General features: G+C 38.4%; 1 protein-coding gene and 1 long non-coding RNA gene across 5 annotated transcripts in view; one reads left to right on the top strand and one right to left on the bottom strand.

Annotated features, from left to right (window-relative positions):
• Positions 1-22,968, top strand: part of PTPRZ1 (protein tyrosine phosphatase receptor type Z1) — a 159,232-nt gene that overhangs the window by 131,204 nt on the left and 5,060 nt on the right. For 3 of the 4 annotated variants that reach the window (XM_060156786.1, XM_060156787.1, XM_060156789.1), the window contains 14 exons: positions 1,057-1,148; positions 4,120-4,205; positions 7,103-7,123; positions 7,289-7,385; positions 9,569-9,651; positions 10,983-11,117; positions 11,663-11,797; positions 12,826-12,989; positions 14,624-14,759; positions 16,170-16,316; positions 19,529-19,622; positions 19,946-20,019; positions 22,068-22,196; positions 22,648-22,794. In XM_060156786.1, the coding sequence (XP_060012769.1) occupies positions 1,057-1,148; positions 4,120-4,205; positions 7,103-7,123; positions 7,289-7,385; positions 9,569-9,651; positions 10,983-11,117; positions 11,663-11,797; positions 12,826-12,989; positions 14,624-14,759; positions 16,170-16,316; positions 19,529-19,622; positions 19,946-20,019; positions 22,068-22,196; positions 22,648-22,794 (1,540 nt within the window). The remainder of the gene's footprint in view (positions 1-1,056; positions 1,149-4,119; positions 4,206-7,102; positions 7,124-7,288; positions 7,386-9,568; positions 9,652-10,982; positions 11,118-11,662; positions 11,798-12,825; positions 12,990-14,623; positions 14,760-16,169; positions 16,317-19,528; positions 19,623-19,945; positions 20,020-22,067; positions 22,197-22,647; positions 22,795-22,968) is intronic. The other variant, XM_060156788.1, reaches the window with a different exon arrangement.
• Positions 344-22,968, bottom strand: LOC132524608 (uncharacterized). The gene is made up of 3 exons (XR_009541944.1): positions 22,937-22,968; positions 21,167-21,248; positions 344-454 (listed from the first exon to the last, which is right to left on the bottom strand). It is a non-coding gene; the product is annotated as an uncharacterized LOC132524608 (long non-coding RNA).

Below are 22,968 nucleotides of genomic sequence, written 5' to 3'. Positions count from 1 at the left end.
CCAGTGGGAAGCCACTGAAGAATTCTGTGCAGGAAAATGATTATTGAAAAAAATATCACAAATTGAAGTGTGTCATGTAAGAACAAATGTTACGTTACAGCTCATTAGGATAAATATCCTGTCGCTTGGATCTTTTAAATGGAAAATGAGATTGGCATTTTCCCCTAAACAGATCTTTCCATTTAAACTTAACCACTCATGAGTAATGCTTCAAATAAATTAAATGACCCACATCAAAGAGTGTCATTAGCAGTATTAATTTAAAATTTTTTTAAATTAAGGACCGTTTGCATTAGTTTACAGCAGCAGTTGGTTCTTTGCTCTTCTCAGTTGTTTGTAGTGAGAGATGTTACTCTTATTATCTGAATGAAAATAGATTCAGGTGACATTTTAGGTCACGGTTGTCGTTGATTCCAAATATATTCATTCTCAAAACTCTCATCAAGGCTAGCATCTGTTGGAGAGAAAATCACCCCTGTTTTTGGTTATATGCTCACTATTTCCTCACCTCGTTTTGTTATTACTGCATTATCATACTTATAATATAAAGCTGCCTTCTTTTTTCATCAAAATGTTACCACACTAGAATTTCATTTCTATGTGGTCACAGCTTGATGCCTTTTGCTAGCAGCTGAATATCCTCAGAACGGCACGGTCCCTTAAATATTGAGTGAAAATAGCTTTGGACAGGCTTTCTTTTCCACTCTGGTCCTGTCCAAGATGGCAAGACATCCTGGTATACGGCAACAGTGGAAGAGTAACTAGGGCATGGAGGTGTCCGACTCCTTGGCACCAACTGCCAAGTTCAAGTGTCATCTCTGCTTCTACCATGTCTGATATCTGCTCAGTCTTCTTCATCTGGTACAGGTAAAGCTGAGATAAATTTGGAGGCTATAAAATTCTCTAATAACGGTGTTTTGTAAAAGTAGGTGATAAGTAGATGATTTCCACTTAGGTTTTAATTCTGGAGATTTCTGTCATAATCTTTAAGCATCTTGGAAGTTGTCTTGCTGACCATGCCAGCTAGTAGTATAAATTGCTTTCTTTTCTTTCCAGGAAATGTTTCCAGACTGCACACTTTTACTTAGAGGACAGTACATCCCCTCGAGTAATATCCACACCTCCAACACCTATCTTTCCAATTTCAGGTAATAGCTTAAAGTGTGACCCTGAGTAGCTGGTAGATGTTAAATGAAAAGCGTGATGTTGGAAGGTCTTTCCTTATTGGAGTACTTTGCAAATGGCTCTAATGTAGATTAGTTAAATGTTTGTGTTGCCCAAAATATTATGTATCAGGCATTCAGGTTTATAACTTGTTCTTGTTAATTTTGAACATTCTTGGGACTTCCCTGGTGGCACAATGGTTAAGAATCTGCCTGCCAATGCAGGGGACACGGGTTCGAGCCCTGGTCCAGGAAGATCCCACATGCCGCAGAGCAACTAAGCCCGTGCGCCACAACTGCTGAGCCTGCGCTCTAGAGCCCGTGAGCCACAACTACTGAGCCCACGCGCCTGGAGCCCGTGCTCCACAACAAGAGTAGCCACCGCAATGAGAAACCCACGCACCGCAATGAAGGGTAGCTCCCGCTCACCACAACTAGAGAAATGAAGACCCAACACAGTCAATAAATTAATTAATTAATTAATTTTTTTAAGTAATTAATAAAAAAAATGTTTTGAACAGTCTTAACCATACAGGTAATGTGGCAAAATAATTTATAGCTGTTCAGATGTTATATGTTAAAGAACATAAATATTTATAGCAATAAAATATCAGTAAGGAATAATGCTGACTTTCAGTCATTTGCATTCCTTTAATGGAAACCTAAACAACAAAAGTCAGACTAAATCATTGCAGTAAGGATGGACAGGACAAAACCCACAAAAGTAAGGATAACGTTTAGTTCCCTTCTGATTATCTGAGTGTATGTGAGAAAAGGTTTCTTAACTACATTACGGGAAAAAAAAGAAATTTTAAAATGGTGAGGGTACAAGAAAAACTTGAGCACAAAGAATGCGTGGTTGCCGGAAATACTTTAAGTGAAAATGTCAGTTGTGTCCCTGGGAAAACATCAACTGTTTTATCAGAACTTACCTAGTTAACAATATTCAAGAATTAACCAGGGTCATTTTAAGACCCTTAACTGACCCTAGAGTTCACACTGTAACTAAGGTCACAGACACTTATGAACTAACATTTTATAACATTTCAGAATGAAAAGTGCTAACAATAATAATAAAAAAAAAAGTTTACTAGAAATGTGCGAATTAAGGAAGCAGAACTGGAGGACAGAGGACGAGACGAGGACACGGAGAGTCACCAAACCGGGGAAAGCAAATGGAAACATTCCACTCTACATCTTTGTACAGAAGCCTCTTTTTAAATTGTCTGAGATGCCATATGTTATTGCTTGAGGCTCAAATTCTACATGAAGTTATCTCCTGAAGTCTCATGATTTCAAAAACAAAAATAAAGAAGAGAAGCATTTTCCTTGTAATTTGCAGCAGGCATAGGAATAAGAAGTGTTTTGCTCTTTTACCTCTTTTATCAACTCTATCAACTCTGTGTCTTTAACCACCACTGTTTTGTTTTTCTAGTTTATATTAAAATTCTTTCTTTTAGTACAGCACAATTTCTCATTAACATATTTAGAATTTTGAGACCAGTTGCTCTTGGTGATCTGTTGTGTTTAGTTCCCTTCACTTTCAAACATACCTCTTCTACATATCCTGTCAGCGTGGGTATGCAAATTAACTATACCATTATCCAAAGTCCAACACAGTTTATTATTAACAATAAATAAAATAATCCAAAATCAGGTTGTCCAGGAAATCCAGAATCCCCTGTTCCACTTCTTAGAAGAAAGGTGCTCAAGGGCATCTCCTCCTTTTACTTGCAGACCAATTCGTAAAAGAATTACCAAAAGACATGATGGCAAATGAGAAGTAGTCAGTTTGCTTCTGGAAAGAGGTTAGCTGTGCAGGATAATATCCATGGTTTTGACGAAGCTTTACTAGGAGAACTAACGATTTAGATGTGACAAGTTATTTCTGTTTTCTTGTCTAATTATAAAAGCTACTTCTAGGCAAGATCCTTCTGTAGGTGTGAAGGTGAAATTACACCTTTGTCTAGTGTTTCTTAAGGTTAACTCGCTAATTCAATTTTAGTATTCAGGTATACTCATCTAAAAGAGAACAGATGGATTCTAATTTTTTTTAAATCAACAAATTCTTGGCAACTGAAGCTTAAAAATATTAAATGGCCTAGATGCTGAACATCTGTTGATGTAGATAACTGGTTCTAGTGAAATGTGTTTGATGTTTCCTTGTCAGAGGAAGGAAATTGTGAAATTGCACACTGTGAACTAGTAATATGTTTAATCTAAGAAAGTCTTTCCAGGAAAAAAAAAGAAAAAAACAGAACCAGGTAAAATAATTTGGCCCCTTCACAATTAATTAACAGATCCAATGACTTTGTTTACATAGCATATTTTCAAGTTAGAATTCTTGAAATTTTACAGATTAAAAGTCCCAAAGGTTTTTGACATTATCCTTAATGAATAGTCTGCATATAAATGTTTTCTATTATTTATAGAAAGAAGGAAAAAATGTTTTCAAATGTAAACATCTGACTATTTAACGGAGAGGCATTAAACTGTACAATTTTATAAAACTGAAATTGCACGATATATTATGTTTAGTCCAGGGTAAAATTGAAAATATATTATTTCTGCATTTTTTCCCCAGAATTTGCAGGCAACTCCCACTCATGTTAAAGGAAGTTATCCATAAAGAGATGCAGTCCATTGATAAGAAGTGAGGCTGTGATATTATTTATAACTTAACATTGAAAATTAAGTTTCTCTTTAGAGTATGAAAGGAAAAGAGATTCCTGATCAAATCAGAATTCTAAAATGCAGGTTATGATTGAAAGTAAATATAGAGAAAATTGATAATTGTTGCTGAATGTTTCTTTGAACATAAATTCAGTTGGGATTATAGGAATAAGTGAACCTTGAAGTTGTTTTAGAAGAAGCCTCTTTATAAATCTCTATAAATGAGAGGCACATTTATTTCTGTTGAATTATCCTTTCCAACATGATTTTTTTATTCACTTAGATGATGTTGGAGCAATTCCAGTAAAGCACTTTCCAAAGCATGTTGCAGACTTACATGCAAGTAGTGGGTTTACTGAAGAATTTGAGGTATGATTTTAATATGTCTATTTTAAATAATATGGAAAATAGTAAATTTTTAAAATTCAGCAATAGGCTATTTCTTGACATTGAAACCATTTTCACTTCTAGCAAGATTATTAGTTCCATAATCAATTATGTGTTTAAGATATCTGTTATGTTTATCATACAATTTAGAAAATTGGTTTTCCATTTTAAAATTCAAGTTGTAAAAGTGGAAAAAACAAAAACATTGTTAATTCTCTCCCATAAACTCAGAGCTCTAGTATCCTTTTTTAAATCTGAACTAGTAACACTGATTCCTTTTAATTTCCTAAATTATATAAATTATAGTAAACTAGTAAATTTCATAATTTTCAGCCAAAGTACATACAAGTTCTTAATTGTAAGGACTACAACAGTGTAAATGCAGAAGCATTTATTATACAAGGCATAATAAATATTATACAAGGTAAAACCCCACCTTCTCAAGAAAATATGCATTTCTAAAAAACATTTGAACTTCACAATCAGTGAAACTTTTTCTAGTATTCTGTAAAACACTCTTAGATGGTAGGGGCAGAGAAATTTACTGCAAATTTATCATGGCCCACTGAGCTGTCAGTTAAAGAGCTTTTTCAAAATAGGGTGCCATAAACCAACAGTTAGCAATAATAACCATGAAACATAAAGTTACTCTTGTTGAGCGCTCCCTAATATGCCGATCATTGTACTAGATGCTTCTACATTCAACCGTCGCCCAACTCTGGAAGTTATTTGTTTTTATTTCTATTCATATTGCTGATGAAATCAACTTCCACAGAAGTTAATTAACAACTAATAAATAGCAGGGTTGGGATTCAAACTTAACACTCACGTCCTTTCCATTCTAGGAATTGAGGGATCCCCACCCCCTCCCCAGCCTCTCCCCTTTAGGAAGCATCACATTGCTTTTTTGCCTCCTTACCTCAGCCCAAAGTGCTCAATTGACCTCCCTCTTTGGAGCCCTTTGAGGTCTGATCCTGATCAGAGGATACACCACCATCCCTAATATACGCAGAAACTGCTCCCCACGAATCAGATCAACAAGAACGTGTTTATGGAAGGAAAATGCCAGAGATTAGAAAGCTTTAAGAAACCAAAGGAAAGAGAAATGAAATATATGTTTTCACTAAATTAAAAACAGTAGAAATCAGCTAATTTAATCTTAAAAGAAGTCTAAGTCATAGCTACATTGAATAAGAAAGCAGTGTGAAGTGACTACGAAGTAAAGTGGAATAATATGAAGAATTATATTTTTAAAACATCAAATTATTTTTTCCTACCATAATAGAGGGTATTGGGTGGTGCGGTATTAACTTGTAGAAACTATCAGGCATCCATCAAACAAAATCATAGTTGCAAAAGGGAGAATATGCTAAGGATGTGTCTAATCTTCCAGATGTTAAAAGCCATAAGGAGGGGCTTCCCTGGTGGTGCAGTGGTTAAGAATCCGCCTGCCAACGCAGGAGACACGGGTTCGAGCCCTGGTCCAGGAAGATCCCACATGCTGTGGAGCAACTAAGCCCGTGCGCGACAGCTCCTGAGCCTGCGCTCTAGAGCCCGCGAGCCACAATTACTGAAGTCTGCATACCTAGAGACCGTGCTCTGCAACAAGAGAAGCCACTGCAATGAGAAGCCCACACACCGCGACAAAGAGTAGCCCCCGCTCACGGCAACTAGGGAAAGCCCATGTGCAGCAACAAAGACCCAACGCAGCCAAAAATAAATAAATTTTAAAAAGAAGAAAAAAAAAAGCCATAAGGAAAAATAGACAGTTTATTGTACAAGTTGCTGATAAGCATATGTACAAAGGCAGATTCACAGTTTTCACTATAAAATCATTTTGAATATTATTAAGCAGTTCATAATGATTAAATTAATAAAATAACCTCACATTTTTACTCAAGAAGTATTTTCTTAATTCCATTGGTTTAACTCATAGTCTGATTAAAGAAAACTTTTCATTAACTTAGTAATTAGCTTAATAACTAATAATGCTTCACCTTTTCAGTGGTTCATATATTAAATTGTTTTTAAATCTAGAGTCAGAATGACTTGCTCCAGAAGAGGCCTTAAAAGCTTGTTTAGTGAAAGGCTGAGCCATTTTGCTGATGAATCAGATTTATATTTAAGTTACATACTTTCTCAAAAATTATAAAGCTTTCATGTCATTACCTTAATATGTACTAAATAATTGTAAATTCCAAACTAATATATTTAGATAGAAGACATCCCTGGGAAGGATTTTAATTCATTTTAAAAGAGAAATGGCAGAAATAATTTTTCTCTACCCATTGAAGTTTTATTTTAATTAAAAAGAGGTCTACTAATTAAATATGTAGAAAGTAGTACTATCTAAATGTTGTTTCAAAAGACATAGTATATATGATAAAAAAAAATTTCAGGAGATTTCTAATGTTTTGACAACTCTACAGACCACCTAATAGGAAACTGTTTACTCTTTAAAATTACTCAAAATAAACAAACAAAAAAATGTACTACTAATTCAGTTTTAAATAGTTCTATCATGATCAAATACAATTATATTTGAATATTAGTAAATCTGCCTAGTATGTTAAAATGTGTCATCAAGTATGTGGGTTTTCTCATCAGCATTTTAAAAAGTCATCATATTATTATACCACTGTCCCCTTTTAAAAGTGTTGTTTTTTTCCTTTTACATAATGTTAAGGTTCCCAGCTGTTAGAAGTTTTGATTTGCATGCAACTGTTTGAAACATTCTGTTTTGTTAGTATTTGACAAATGTATTTATTGCATGATCATGGTTTTCCATTGTAAACCTAATATGAACACTTTCTTTTCTCATTTGTCGTGTGCTGTGGAATTTGATTTCTTTACTTTTTTGGCATTCATTCCCTCATTAGACACTGAAAGAGTTTTACCAGGTAAGGCATTATTTCACTGCATTTTCTTTTAGCCAAGAAATAGTTGTAACATATAAAAAAAAATTTTTGGATAGATTGTTTTGTTTTTGTCTTCTGTAGTATATTTTAAGGCACTTCGTTTGAAAGGATGTGTGTTAAAACGTTATGCGTACAATTTCTTTACAGGAGGTGCAGAGCTGTACTGTTGATTTAGGTATCACAGCAGACAGCTCCAATCACCCTGACAATAAGCACAAGAACCGATACATAAATATTGTTGCCTGTAAGTATACCCTTCACTCAACTCTGACTTGTTATCATTGTCGTTGTGGTGCTTTTAGTTCACTGTCCTGAAGTCCTCTGACAGCAGACCTCGGTGTAGCTGTTTCAGGACCTTTGTATCAGGGGATGAGACTTGCGTTAGATAATAACACTCCAGTTTAAATACATTCTGCAATGAATGACATGTTTCTTTTGAACAAAATAAACTCATATTTTAATCCAGTCCTTTCTTCAGACCCCACGGCCTGTAAATCTGTCCTTATGGTTTTCTGTCATTATTTATACTCCATAGTCCTATTTTTACTGGAGATCCCCCTACTTGATGTGAATTTACTAATAAAATGGGATTTTCTTTAGACTCTATTTTTTCCTTCTACCGTTTTCCCTCCTCCCTTGCCATTCTCCCCTGGGGTCTGATAAAGGGTTAATTGGATTCATTCTTTTTATTTCTTCTCTCCCTTTACTGCCTTAGCTGACCTCTCTTTTTCTCCTCCATGAGCAGCTTTCTGGCTCTTTTCTTTAGGACAAGTTTACCTATTTTTTTGTATGAAATTAGCATGTTTCTTCCGTCTTCTTGCAGCACCTCTTATTTACATCTGTTCCCTTTTATTTTCCTTTATAGCCCCCTCCATTTCTTGAAATTCATTCTTCCCCGAAACTTCAACTTATATCCTTTCTTATGTATTCAGTGGGCCTTCCTAGATTCACGTGAACATGGTATTACCAGCTCAGTTATTTAAATTCTGGTTCCATTCTAGTTTCTGGAATGGGAATTTTTACGATCACAGTTCTAAGTAGTTTGCATGGATGCTGTCTTTTATCCCCACAAGGTTTACACCAGTCTTTCCATTTTGATAGAACGTTCTGCTTCATGTTTGTCTTTCTCAACAGAAGCAGCTATCCTGCTGCACATAAAAACTCAGTTGCTTCTTGGACAGGGTGAAGTGGTTGTTAGACCATTCTCTCCACAAGTTAAATAGAAAATACCTGCCGGCTAATTAAGAAGCAGATAGAGATTAACATTTGTTGAACACCTACTATGTGCCTGGCACTGTGAATTCGTCATTTCATTCCATCCCTGAAATAACCTGGCAAGATAGAGGTAATAACAGTCCTACTCTGAGATGAAGAAAGCAACCCGGAAAACTTACCCAGTAATACCCTTCTGAAAATCTGAAAACCAAAATGCAAAAGTAGCCTGCCATCCAAACCCTTCTTTCCATGGCCACACATCTATTTGTGCCTACATTTCCTGCATCTTTGTGAACTGCTAATGTCACCAAAGTATTATTATCCCAGAACGTCTCTTTAACTTGTCATAGTTTGGTCTGTATTCATTTCTTCATCCTTGAAAAAAAAAATAGTCTGCCCAGTGAAATCCCCAAGTGTCCTTCTAGTGACACTTTCCTTTCTTACTACGCAGTTCCTCCAAATATAGTTTCTCTGTAGAACTGAATTTAATCCCAAATGCCTCATTTCAACACATTTAATTATGACCGTGCACCATGTATAAGTTACCACGGTTTTCATCCCCTCTTCACTGAGAGTACAGGATCCGTGTCCTCCGTTCTTGGGCAGTCGTTGCCCTGCTTCCCTTTGCAATAGCTCCTCTTTGAGATCTTCCATTGAAAGAGCTGTTTGCTGTAACCATTCACGGAAACTTTCTAGACCCCTTCTGCTTCCTTCTCTACTTCTTCTTCCACCATCAGCCTCCTGTTCAGAGCATGCATGCTGCCATCCTTCCTGAGCTTTCTGACACCCCCGTCACTCTTCTCTCCCCTTCACTGGCTCTGCAGTGTTCACAGCCCCAGTATCCACCTTTAGAAACCCATCTAAGATGCCAACTTCAGGATTCAACCTCTATGAAAAGGTTTATTTTCATCCCCAACCAATACAGTTTCTGTCTTCGTGTCCCTCTAGGATTCTGCACCTCTCTCTTGACACCGGAACCTTCCTCTCTGTTTATATGTCCATTCTCACCTTCCACACTGGAAACCTTGAAAGAGGATTTTGTTGTATTTCTCTTTATTTTTGTCATCTCTGTATCCTCCGAAAACTGACTAAAGTAAATGATGTTTGCACTGATTTTAATTGTATTTGATAAATTATTATGTAAATATAAATGAACTTTATGCTGAAAAGCAGTTCATGCTATAGTGAAATATTTTCTTTTTTTTATTACAGATGATCATAGTAGGGTTAAGCTTACACAACTTGCTGAAAAGGATGGCAAACTGACTGATTACATCAATGCCAATTATGTGGATGTAAGCATGTTTCAACTGAAATTTTATGAAAATTATGTTAAACTATGAATTTATTATACCATGGTATTGTACATAGAATAGTAATAAGTATTAAATGAAAGATAATAAAAAATACAAATTAGTAGTAAGAGATCCCGTAGCTAAAAGTTTTCAGATTGAATGGCATTCAAGCTATTGTACTTGGTTCATCTCCTGGGTGAGAGAGGGAATTCAGGCTTAGAAATTACATTCAAGGTAGGATGTATATATTCTGATAGTTTTATAGCTCCTTAAATAAGAGGGGTAGGATCAGTGCTTATTTGGAATGTCCCATAGCTCCTAGCCCATTACTATGTAGGTAGCAGCTGCTAAATAAATTTTGACTGAAAAATTCTCAGGGTAGTACTGGCTAAAAGGCAAACACATGATTTCTAAACCAGTTACCAGCCTTTATCATCCTGGGCCCTTCTCAGGATACCCAGCTTTGTGAAACTTACTGGAGATCTCCAGGGACTGTAGACCACTGACTAACTTACTGGTTTTTTTCCTGTGGTCAGTTGAATGCCAATGGAACTCAGTTCTTTTCCTGACACTGACCTTGCAGTCTAGCAGCCTTCAGGTTTATGCTGTTTGGAACAGTTAATTCAAAGAGTACCAGATATAAGTATACAGTAGGCTTGTTGTAGGCAACCACTTCAGGCTTCCATAGTAGGAAGTGTGCATGTCAGATTGAATATGAGCTTTGGAGTTAGAACTGGTTCTGAATCCCAGCTCTGCCATTGGCTAACTGTGAAAGCTTGGAAAGCCACTGAACTCCTCTGAGCTTCAGTTTCCTATCTCCAAATCAGGGATGATGCTTCCATTTTGCATATAAATTAAGGATTAGGGTTAATGTTTGTAAACTATCTTGGCCAACAGTGAGTAATAAGTGAAGGATAGCTATTAATGATTAGTGTTGCTCAGTGCCACCAAGGAGAGGGTAAGGAGAAAACACCAAAGGTTTCCTGACTATTATAAACAGCTGAGCCCTAATGCCTCAAACATATTTCAAAGCAGCACAATTAAGCACCAGATGCTAAGCATAGTAAACAGACTTGGATTAAATGCACTTAGACTAGAGGTGCAGAGAATAGTGGTTGTGTCAGTGCAAAAAGAACTCTTTTTTTTTTTACAAAAATTATAACTAAAGAAGAGTTGCTGTCTTTGCTAGTACTAGTAAGTTTCTCTAGCTTTGAAAGTTTTTTTTTTTATGGTTTTCTATTATAGCAAAAATCTCCTGATCTTAGAAACTGAGCAGATAAAAATGGCATACAAATTTGTCAGTAAGAAACATTTGTCATTTGTTTCTTCAGGGCTACAACAGACCAAAAGCTTACATTGCTGCCCAAGGCCCACTGAAATCTACAGCTGAAGATTTCTGGAGAATGATATGGGAGCATAATGTGGAAGTTATTGTCATGATAACAAACCTTGTGGAGAAAGGAAGGGTATGAAGGTCATCTATTATGCCATCCCCGAGATAGTGACTAGAAATGCTTTAAGTTGCTTTTGATAGAGTCAGCATTAAAGTCAGGGAAGCTAATCAGGATTCCTTTCAAGTAAGTATGACAGCTTAAGGGAAACTGTTAAAAGGTCAAAAAGTTTCGCTGTAACTCAAGCTACCTGCTATTTAAATGCATTCTTCATTCCGTAAGAAAAAGCAAATGAGGTTTATTGAAAAGCGATGCAGAGTGAAGTAGATTTTTAATTCATGGGAGCTGGATTCTAGTCCTGGCTTTATAGCAACTCAGTACATCTGGCCTCACTTTCCTCATCTGAAAGGGGGGAGTTTGAATCTGATCATCTCAAGTCTCTTTCAGCCCTGTAATTCTCTCTCTGCTCTCCTCGACAACAAACCTGCAATCACTTAGAACAGAAAGAACGTGTTTAGAAGAATGAGGGAGTCATGGTATCCAATCTTTACTGATTTCAGGGATGACTTACACTAAGCATTTGAAATACGAAAAGAGCATCTTGACTTTCTCTTTTGCAGAGAAAATGTGACCAGTACTGGCCTGCCGATGGGAATGAAGAGTATGGGAACTTTCTGGTCACTCAAAAGAGCGTTCAGATGCTTGCATATTACACTGTGAGGACTTTTACTCTAAGAAACACAAAGATCAAAAAGGTGAGTCCACAAATGATGGCTATCATCCATTGAGTAATACATCTCAATCCTTTTTTAAGAAAACAGGTGGTATAACCGAAACAGGGTAAAAATACAAATAATTAAAGGCGTTAAGAGTTCTTATCACAGGGCTTCCCTGGTGGCGCAGTGGTTGGGAGTCCGCCTGCCGATGCAGGGGACACGGGTTCGTGCCCCGGTCCGGGAAGATCCCACATGCCGCGGAGCGGCTGGGCCCGTGAGCCATGGCCGCTGAGCCTGCGTGTCTGCAGCCTGTGCTCCACAACGGGAGAGGCCGCAACAGTGAGAGGCCCACGTACCGCAAAAAAAAAAGTTCTTATCACAGCTACGCCTCAATCCCAAAAGTTTCTTCCAAGTCTCTTAATGCCAGATGTGGCTTTAGCACCATATTGGTGGTCATGGTGCCAATGGTTGCAGTGATACAGGAACAAAAGTCCCTGCCCCATGTGATAACTGCACATCCAGCTGAAAATAGTGGAGACTGAAAAAGGGGAGGAGAAGAAAAAGAGCAAGTTATAAGTCAGGGTTCCTTAGAAAAACATATATCTGTATGTAGATATATATGTATGTGTGTATATATACATATATTTAAAGAGAGAGAGAGAGGGTGTTTTAAGAATTGACTCCAGGCTGGAAATTCAGGCAAGATTTCTACGTTGCAGTCTTTAGAATACCTTCTTCTTCAGGAAACCTCAGTCTTTGGTCTTAAGGCCTTCAACTGACATCATGGAGCAGAATCCACCTTACTGGAAGTCTTACTGATTTAAACGTCAATCACATCTAAAAAATACCTTGACAGTAACATCTGGTGTGACAGGTGTTTGACCAAACTACTGGCCACCATAGCCTAGCCAAGTTGACACATAACATTGACCATCACAAATGACAGTGTACTTTTTTAGCTTCATTATGAACCACCAACATCAAGCTATGAATCCTGAGTTGATGTTTAAGGACCCCGTATGTGTGTGTTCCTATAATTAGCTGATTAGCTGTCTGGTCTCTTCCAGGGTTCCCAAAAAGGAAGACCCAGTGGGCGCATGGTCACCCAGTACCACTACACTCAGTGGCCTGACATGGGAGTGCCCGAGTACTCGCTGCCCGTACTGACCTTTGTGAGAAAGGCATCCCAGGCCAAGCGCCACGCAGTAGGCCCTGTTGTTGTCCATTGCAGGTGAGTCTCAGCGCCAGGTTTCCAAACCCGTAGAATTGCTTATGCTAACAAAAAGGGAATCGGTGGAACAAAGTTTTGCCAAAGTGGGAATGATTTCACAAACTGAGGGGCATGAAACGTTGGTGACTGGGAAGTGAGTGTACCAGACTCAGGATTGGATTGCTGAATATTTCAAAGCACCAGGTATTTCTATGAGGTAGAATATTCTGTTTGATTGGTTAATTGGATTTCAGCTTATTAACTGTGTGAAGCAGGCAGAACAACGTTTTGTCATTAAACAAGCACTTGTTACAACATAACGTTGTGGGATAAAAATGCTTAAGACAAAAAAAAAAAAAAAAAATGCTTAAGACACAACCCCTGTTCCTAGGAGTTAATAGTCTATTGTAGACTTAATATGCCAGGTTTACGTTAGAAAAACCAAAGTGCACAAAGTATGGGGAATTTAGCAAAATATTTCAAGTTGTTTTTAAACAGTTTGGGGTCAAAACCCCATTCTCATTTTCCTGAGTTCTGTCTAATATAGCCTATTGAACGTGTAATCAATTCATCGTTGCCCAGGTACTTTAATTTCCAAGACTGGGTGAGTGAATAGAAATAATGATATTTCAGAGAAGGAGAAAAATGCGTTAGAGGCTTTAATTTAATATTTTTCAGTTAAAACAAAAATAGCAGTTACTGTTTACTGCGTGCTGACTCCTGTGCCAAGCTTTCCGACCACAAAAGTCAAATTCATTTCTATGTGGAGTACTTTTGTCAAAGCAGCGTCTGTGTTTTTACAGAAACAACTGTTTTCCTTTGATATGCAGAGTATCTCACACATTCTAATTACCTATCTCAGGAGTTATCCTCAAAGTCTGAGAGACCTATCTTGAGTTTTTTATCTGCGAGCCCAACGATAAGCTGAGGGAAACAGGAAGATGCAGGAAAAATAGCTGTGAAGGTCAGGGATTGTTTCCTAGCGAATGGAAAAGGCCCAGAGCCTTGTGCAGAGCGGGTGCTAATTCTTCACTCTAGTACTTCCTACTCGTCAGAGCATTTGAAAAGAATCCCTGTCTCTGAATTCTGTCCCTCCAGTAGAGGCTTTGAAGAAGTTGCTAGATAATGGCCCTTTAGAAATGACTGAAGTTATTCTTTATTCCTCACCATCTCACTGAAATGATATTTTCAGCTGAAAGCCTGCGCAAACTCTTTTTTTCCATTAATGTGGAAACCTTTACAAACATGTTTACCTGACAATACAGACCCAGAGACCTTGTCTTTTCAGAGTCTGGTGAGGCTGATGCTTTCATTCTTCTCAAATTAAATGTCTATTTGCTATACTCTGATACATAATATTTCCACTGTATAATGTATAACGAATAATAACTGTAATTGAAAATAAAAACGTCTCCAACAGGAATAATCAGATTGCTTTGGAGTTTGACCTGTAAGCAAGAAAGAAAAAAGAGAACTTTGTTTGCTATTTGAAGCATTATGCGTAACTCCTAAGCTGCTTACTGTCTTGCTGAATTACTTACTAAGTGGCTCATTTGCTTGGAGAAGGATATTAATTTACAGGACAGCCGGGAGTGACCAATCCTCAAATGTGTTTTATGTTGACATTGAAGTCTCTTGCTCTGTGTGCTTTTCAGCGCTGGCGTTGGGAGGACAGGCACATACATCGTGCTAGACAGTATGCTGCAGCAGATTCAACACGAAGGAACCGTCAACATATTTGGCTTTTTAAAACACATTCGTTCACAAAGAAATTACCTGGTGCAAACCGAGGTATGATAAAAAGGATAATGTCCTTTAGCTAAGGGTTGGAAGTGTCCCTAAACTGCTGGAGAGACCAGCGTTTGTATTACCAGGTGCGTTCGTCCCATGGGGCTCCCTGTAATAAAGTGCTACAAACCGGGTGGCTTAAAACAACAGAAACGTGTTGTCCCCAACTTCTGGAGGATGGAAGTCCAAAATCAAGGGGTAGGCAGGGCCATACCGAATCCTCTAGGGAAGGATCCTTCCCTGTCTCTTCAAGCTTCTGATAGCCTCATATTTCCCTGGACTTGGCAGCCTAACTGCCTCCTTCTTCACACGGCTGTCTTCCCTCTGTGTCCGTGTCTGTGTCCAAATTTCCCTCTTATAAGGACACCAGTCCCCACCTCATCTTAACTAACTACATCTGCATCGACTCTATTTACAAGTAAGGTCACATTCTGAGGTCCTGGGAGGTTAGGGTTTCAGCCTATCTTCTGCGGGGGTGGGAGGCGTGCATAATTCAAACTATAACACCAGGTACTTGCACGTAAGTCATGGATGGACCAGCCAAATTTTGTCTATTTTATGACCAAATGGGGAATATCTTTAAAATGACACCGGTCACAGGCAAGATTCAGAAAAAGAGTAAGGGGATCAGTCAACCCTCATCTCCTCGTGCTGAATCCTCAAGCTTTTCCTGCATGTAATGAATGAATGGATTTATTCTCATATTTAAATAGTATGAATTATGCTCAAATTATTCCCTTTTTTAAGCCCAGATCATTTACCCCTATATGACACAGGACAAACTCTGCATACCTGTATTTTATTTTCACTATTTCTAAATAAAAATGGATTTAAATTGAAAACGATGTATGGCAGCTTGAAAGCAATAAGAAACATATGACTGAGTGGGCTTCCACACTAAACCAACCAAACTTCATTCCATCGAGGAAATGACATTCTAGTCAGATAAGACGAGGGAAGAGTCCCATACGTGAAATGGAAGATAACTGTTAAAAACTGTATAGATAATTGTACTAAATTATATATGACCGGCTAAAAGGAGAACTGGAAGGGGGAGAAGGGAAGACCCATCAGAAGTTGAGAAGTCAGTGCAAAATGTGGAAGAGGGTCTCAGGTTTGAAGGATGAGCAGAGAGGGCATTGCTCTGCCTCCCCAAATCTTCCAGTGATCTACTTCCCTAAATGCCAATGCACAAGAAATAAAGAGGTGAGGGATGGAAAGAGTTGTATTGTTTCTGGATGACCACCTTTTCCTCCATCTGACTTCCTGCCAGGACTGGTGAGCAATCTCCGTGGGTCCTCCCTTCCATTTTGTAAAACGCTTTTTGTCCATCAGTGGAAGATACTACTTTTGTACCTCAATACATATAAGGAAAACCTGAGGTGATATCCCTGTTTGTCATTGCTTTGCCAGGAACAGTATGTCTTCATTCATGACGCACTGGTCGAGGCGATACTTAGTAAAGAAACTGAGGTCCCAGACAGCCACATCCACGCCTATGTTAATGGGATCCTCATTCCTGGACCAACAGGCAAAACAAAGCTAGACAAACAATTCAAGGTGAGTTCTCTCGGAAGCCCCTCTCTTGGGTGTCACCACAGGTTGGAATGTTCCTGCACCTCCTCATTTGAGTTGACAAAGCCATGTGGACAGGCTGAGCGCTCTGTTGGCCCAGTGGCTTTGTTGTGTTCTTTACAACAGGTAACAAAGCCACTTGGCAAATTTCAAGAACCTTAATTTTGAGTAGCGAGAGGGAAAGTTCTCAGAAACCCTAGAAATGCAGACGTGGTCCAGGAAAGGAGGGCACAGAACAGAACAGGAGGAACAGGCAGAACTTCTAACACAGACGGTGTAAGTGCTCTTCTCGCTTTGAGAAAACCAGACCACTTAACCACGAGTGCTGTGCTCAGGCTGCTTGTGCTGCTCTTTGGAAGAGTCTGTCTCACTTGAAACCCCCAGACTAGAATAGGCCATCCCACAAGAAGAGCTTCTTCAACCCCAGTTTCTCCCACCCACCCTGTCACAAGGACGTCGGCTAGACAGGGGAGCATGGTTTGTTCAATGTTCTACCTCTCACAGCTTAGCTCTCTGATTTCCAGAAACCAGTCAGCAAAGAATTCAGAAAGCAGTTGTTACCAGACCTGCCTGCGGAGATAGAGGGATTTGCAGAGCTGTCATCTTCCAGAGGAATGAAGGCTGCGTTATTTTGTTCCCCATTATTTCTATACTAACCTCTTACTTCTCAGGGTTGCTAGAGAAACAGGGCCAGTTTCTGAAGAAGGAATGTCTAGGAAGAATTCAGAAGGCCCTGGAAAAACCCAGGAGAGTTAACAAACCTCAAGATTGAAGTTTTTTCTTTCTTTTCCGCAGCTTACAACATAGAAGATGTAGTCATGAGTTCCCTCTGACTTTTTACCTTCTCGTTCAGCACCTTTTGTGCTTTGGGAGGAGGAAGAGACAGATGAGGGGTGGAAGCTGAACTTAGAAATTGCAGACAGGAAAACAGAAATGTTTTATTCAGCCAAACTTAGCTGAGTCATAAAGGAACGCTTTAAGGAAGACAAAGTGCACAATACAGCTTCCAGAAACAGATAATAAATATAAAGCATTAATGTGATGTTGCTAGGATGGCTTTTTTCTAAGTTAAAAATATACATCTATTACCCGTTTTCTTATTTAAATATGATTTACCCCATACACAATTAAATTAATAAAAGAATTGATATCGCTTATACTGGATAATTCAGGATCAAAATGGAAATATCAATTATGAGATCAGAATCTAATTTAAAAACAGAGACATTTGACTCTGTTTCCTGTTAACATCCTAACTAGGGAAATTTGGAGGGGTGTGTGTGTGTATACTGTCCTATAAGAAAAGGTATTTATTCAAGTTTACCCATAGAAAAATGTCCTTGAAATGAATTGCATGTCTATTTATTCAACAAATATTTATCAGAAACCCACCTCAGCATTGAAAAGTAAAGAATCAGGACTTCCCTGGTGGAGCAGTGGTTAAGAATCTGCCTGCCAATGCAGGGGACACGGGTTCGAGCCCTGGTCCGGGAAGATCCCACATGCCACGGAGCAACTAAGCCTGTGGGCCACAACTACTGAGCCTGTGCTCTACAGCCCGCGAGCCACAACTACTGAGGCCAAGTGCCACAAGTACTGAAGCCCATGCACCTAGAGCCCGTGCTCTGCAACAAGAGAAGCCACCGCAGTAAGAAGCCCATGCACTGGAACAAAGACCCAATGCAGCCAAAAATAAATAAATAAAAATTTATTTAAAAAAAAAGTAAAGAATTGAAAACACTAAAACAATACTGAAAAATAAAAAATAGAAATTTGTTGTACTGTATATGAAAGACTTTTTATGCAAATATAATAATTAATATTGAAAAACAGACAAATGAACCAGAGGAACCATGTACGTATGGAAATTGTTATATGACAGATATGACATTACAAATTGGTGAGGAAAGATGGATTAATCAATGAATGATATTAGGACAATCTCCATGTAGAAACAAGTACAGTTAGGTCCCTACCACACCTCAAACACTGAAATTATTCAAGATGGATTAAATACCTAAACATGAAAACAAATTTTTATAACTATTATAAGAAAATATTGGAAAATATCTCTTGAGGACTTCAAGGTAGAGAAGGACTTCTTAAATTAAAATGTTAAATTACAGAAATCTTAAGGAAAAACTGAATTGTCTGTAAATGTCTGTGTGATTAAAGAGAACAAAGACATTTGCAACTTCCTTAGCAGACTGTAGATTTACATTTAATAGCCAAAACCCCCTACAAATTAGTAAATGAAAACGAAGTAGAAATATGAAAAGGCAATCATCAAAGAAGAAGTAACTAAAATCAACAGTTTCACAATAAGTAAGGAAATGCACATCAAAACTGGGATAGGGGCTTTCCTGGTGGCGCAGTGGTTGAGAGTCCGCCTGCCGATGCAGGGAACAAGGGTTCGTGCCCCGGTCCGGGAAGATCCCACATGCCGCGGAGCGGCTGGGCCCATGAGCCATGGCCACTGAGCCTGCGCGTCCGGAGCCTGTGCTCCGCAACGGGAGAGGCCACAACAGTGAGAGGCCCGCGTACCGCAAAAAAACCCAAAAAAAGACCAAAAAAAACAAAAAAAAAACTGGGATATACTTTTTTCATCTGTTAGCCTGTCAAAAATTAAACACCAGTGACTCCTAATTCTTTATAGAAACCCTCACATGTGTGCACATTAAGAAATATACAAGGGATATTCATTGCTACAAAGTTTGAAATAGCAAAACATTGGAAATAACCCAAACATTCACTAACTGGGGAATAGATAAATAACAAGTAGATAATTCGTGTGATTGAGTACTAAAATAATGAATAAAATCCAACTATATGCATATATATGTGCACACACACATACATACACACTCACATGCAATTTATCTCCCAGCTGCAGTGTGAGATTTAGGTAGAGAAAATGGAGGGCACACACCATAGAGGAAGGTTCCTAATGCTGCAAGTCAAATGAGACATCAAGTCTTCGCTGCTTATTTTAACCCTCCTGGTATAGAATGTAGAACATAGATGTACCAGGGAGTTCCCCAGAACAAGTTTAATTCAAGGAATTCTTGGAAAATAAGTCAGATATATTTATATTCAGTATCTTATCTTTGTTGAGTCTCCTGTGTATATGTGTGTGTGTGTTTATTTGAGGGGCTTAAATGAAATAATCTATATTTTTCCTTGACACCCTTTCTCAGCTCCTGAGTCAATCAAATATACAGCAGAGTGACTATTCTACAGCCCTAAAGCAATGCAACAGAGAAAAGAACAGAACGTCTTCCATCATCCCTGGTAAGCTATGTTGAATTTTGGAAGAAAAAAACCCCCAACTTTTTAAATAATAGAAGCCTTGTAGATAATTTGACAATAGTTGTACATCTTGGAACAAAAACAATACACTCATATTTTTCTAATCATGCCAGATAATATAACTTAACAAGGACTCTTAAACCTTGAGGTCTTTGTCTAGAAGTGCAAAATACATAGAAAAACTAGCTTAAAAGTCAAACACACTCTACTTGCAAAATGCGGCTATGTTTTGCCATTTGCAGGGGTGGGGAGGAGATACAGTGCTAAGAGCTTACTTGTTTATGATGAATGTTCTGTATTCCCAGTGGAAAGATCCAGAGTTGGCATTTCATCCCTGAGTGGGGAAGGCACAGACTACATCAATGCCTCCTACATCATGGTAAGTCAGAGAGCCACTGGGGAGACCGCTGCAGCTTGCGTTATCAGAATCAAAACCAGAGTGGGGGGGGGGCTTCCCTGGTGGCGCAGTGGTTGAGAGTCCGCCTGCTGATGCAGGGGACACGGGTTCGTGCCCCAGTCCGGGAAGATCCCACATGCTGCAGAGCGGCTGGGCCCGTGAGCCATGGCCGCTGAGCCTGCGTGTCTGGAGCCTGTGCTCCGCAATGGGAGAGGCCACAACAGTGGGGGCCCACGTACCACAAAAAACAAAACAAAACAAAAAAGCAAAAAACAAAACAAACAACAAAAAAAAAACCAGAGTGGGCTGCCCAAAGCAATGACTGGCAGATACGGGAGGCACCACAGGTGGACATGAGTCGTATCTGATGACTACAGACTCACAGCCCACAGCAGCAATAGAATCACAGCATTCCTTGATGTTTTTATGTGTGCTGGGACTGGAGAACTCTTAATCAAGACAATGAGTAGATGTGGGAACCAAACTCACCATGAGTAGATACAAAACATCCACTCTCCCTTCTAAGCAGCTGCATTTCATTCACCAAAGCAAATTCCCTGCAGACCCAGGATACACTAGCGTTAGCAAAGTCCAGTCTCGTTCACATTACCACTCCAGGTTTGCAGCACGGTTCTCACCCTGCAAACTGGGCTCATTTGGGGACTTGGATTTCTAAAGATACAATACTTTCTTTCTGCATTTAGATCTACTATCAGAGGGATGAGTGCTTTAGTAGCTGTTGTGTGACCTTCATTTCCATTTTAGGTCAATCAATCACAGAGTTTGCCTTCAGATGAAAGAGTCCTAATCCCCATGCCAAAATCACTGTTCTGTTTATCTAGAAAATACTAAGGTATATCCATGCAAGAAACAGGGAGATGTGTGGAGGTGGCATCTAAAAGCATGCCACACTTAAAATAGGGGCATCTTAATACTATAGGAAGCAGATATTTTTACTCAAAAATTGAGAATGGGTTAAGAGAACAAATATAAATATTGCATTGTGTGCTGGTTAGATAGAAGACAGACTGTTCTTGTCAAGAAAATAATTAAATGCTGGAAAATATTACCTACAAAGCTTGCCACATTACATCTGAAGATTTACAAAATAGGATGAATTTTTACCTACCTGGAATGACTTAAGTGGGATATTGACTGAAGTTGCAGGATAAACTAGAGGTCCTTTCAAGGTCTCTTCCCATCCAAAGAATCTACAAGTAACCAGAAAAACATTTAATTATGTACAACCTGCTCATTCAAATCCGAATATATGAACTTAAAAGTTTTCTGCTTCTTAAACAAGATTGTAACCAAAACAAAGTAAATTGAGTAGAATTCTACTTGATGAATAAATGAAGCTAAAGCTTAAAAAATGAAAATATTCCACACTTCATATGAGCCCATGGGGGATAAGAATGCGATCTGAGAGATTCCATTGCAGAAGGGGCTAACTGAGCCATGATTTTGGTAAGCAGTAACGTGGAAATCATGATTAATTCAATGGCACCAGCTTTCAGGTTTCTGCAGCAACATTTGCAAGGTGCCCCCCCGCCCCCCCCCCCCTCCTGTAGAGGCAGCCAGGGTGTAAAGGTATCCGGTTGCCAGTAGGTGTGAAATTTAGCACTCTGCCATTGGGACTTGTGAAAAGTAAGAAATATAAAATCTCTAGATTTCCTTTCTATCTAGTGTGAGAGACATAGTCCAGAAGCCATTTTTGTTGTCTCCTCCTAGAGGTGATAGCTGGGTAAGCTTGTGCACAGCACTTAATTTCTTAAGCTTCAGTTTAATCGCCTATAAAATGAAGATCACATTCCCTTTGTCATAGTACTACTGTGAGGAATAAAGGAAGAAAATGTTTAGTGCTATACCTGGCATATAGGAGGTGTCTGTAACATTGGCTATAATAATCACATTATTATTTATAGATACAATCCACAAATAAAAAGACAGTAACCATTAACCTATAAATGTTTTTTGAATGTTTAAAGTCACATGCCAAGGCTCTTTCTATGTTCTCTTTGGTTTTGTAGGGTTATTATCAGAGCAATGAATTCATCATCACCCAACATCCCCTTCTCCATACCATCAAGGATTTCTGGAGGATGATCTGGGACCATAACGCCCAGCTGGTCGTTATGCTTCCAGATGGTCAAAACATGGTAAGTCCCTCAGGTCATTTTTGGCATGTTCTTTACAGGGTAGGTATCAAGACACAACCACCAGAAGTCCAGCATACAAAGAATGTATTTTTTTCAACCAATAAACTAATATTGAAGTTGCACCTTGTCTATTATTGGACTTGGTTTGGATACAATATCCCAGGTCTGAAATTGTTGAATGACAGTTTTAAATAAAAGTAGGCTGAAATTAACTTAAGTATTTATTACGCTGCTTAAGGAAATTAGAATTGCAATCATGAAGGAAGTCAGCCCATATGTTTCTATTTACATTTTTTTAAATAAAAGTTGTTAGGATATTTTAAGAGTAAATATTGAGATTCAAAGAAAAATTTGAGTTGAATTGTCTATGGCAACCAGTTAACTTCATTTCACAGTCTGACTTAAACATTTTATTAAAATCTAGAACCTTCTTTGGTTTTTAATCCTCCAGGCAGAAGATGAATTTGTTTACTGGCCAAATAAGGATGAGCCTATAAATTGTGAGAGTTTTAAGGTCACTCTTATGGCTGAAGAACACAAATGTCTGTCTAACGAAGAAAAACTTATAATGCAAGATTTTATCTTAGAAGCTACCCAGGTATGGACATAGTTTAAATGACAAACTTTTCATCTTAAGCACATGTTAAATATATGCCAATTTAAGAATCTCTCCTAGAACTAAAAAGAAGGAATCTGATTTCTTACAAATTGAGACAGATTACCCAAATAATAAATTTTACCTTACTTGTCATTTTCATTTGCAAAATCTTAT

The sequence above is a fragment of the Lagenorhynchus albirostris genome, chromosome 8, assembly GCF_949774975.1.
Source record: "Lagenorhynchus albirostris chromosome 8, mLagAlb1.1, whole genome shotgun sequence".
NCBI lineage: Eukaryota > Metazoa > Chordata > Mammalia > Artiodactyla > Delphinidae > Lagenorhynchus > Lagenorhynchus albirostris.
Note: the sequence above shows the minus strand (reverse complement) of the source record. Positions and strands in the feature narration are given on the sequence as shown.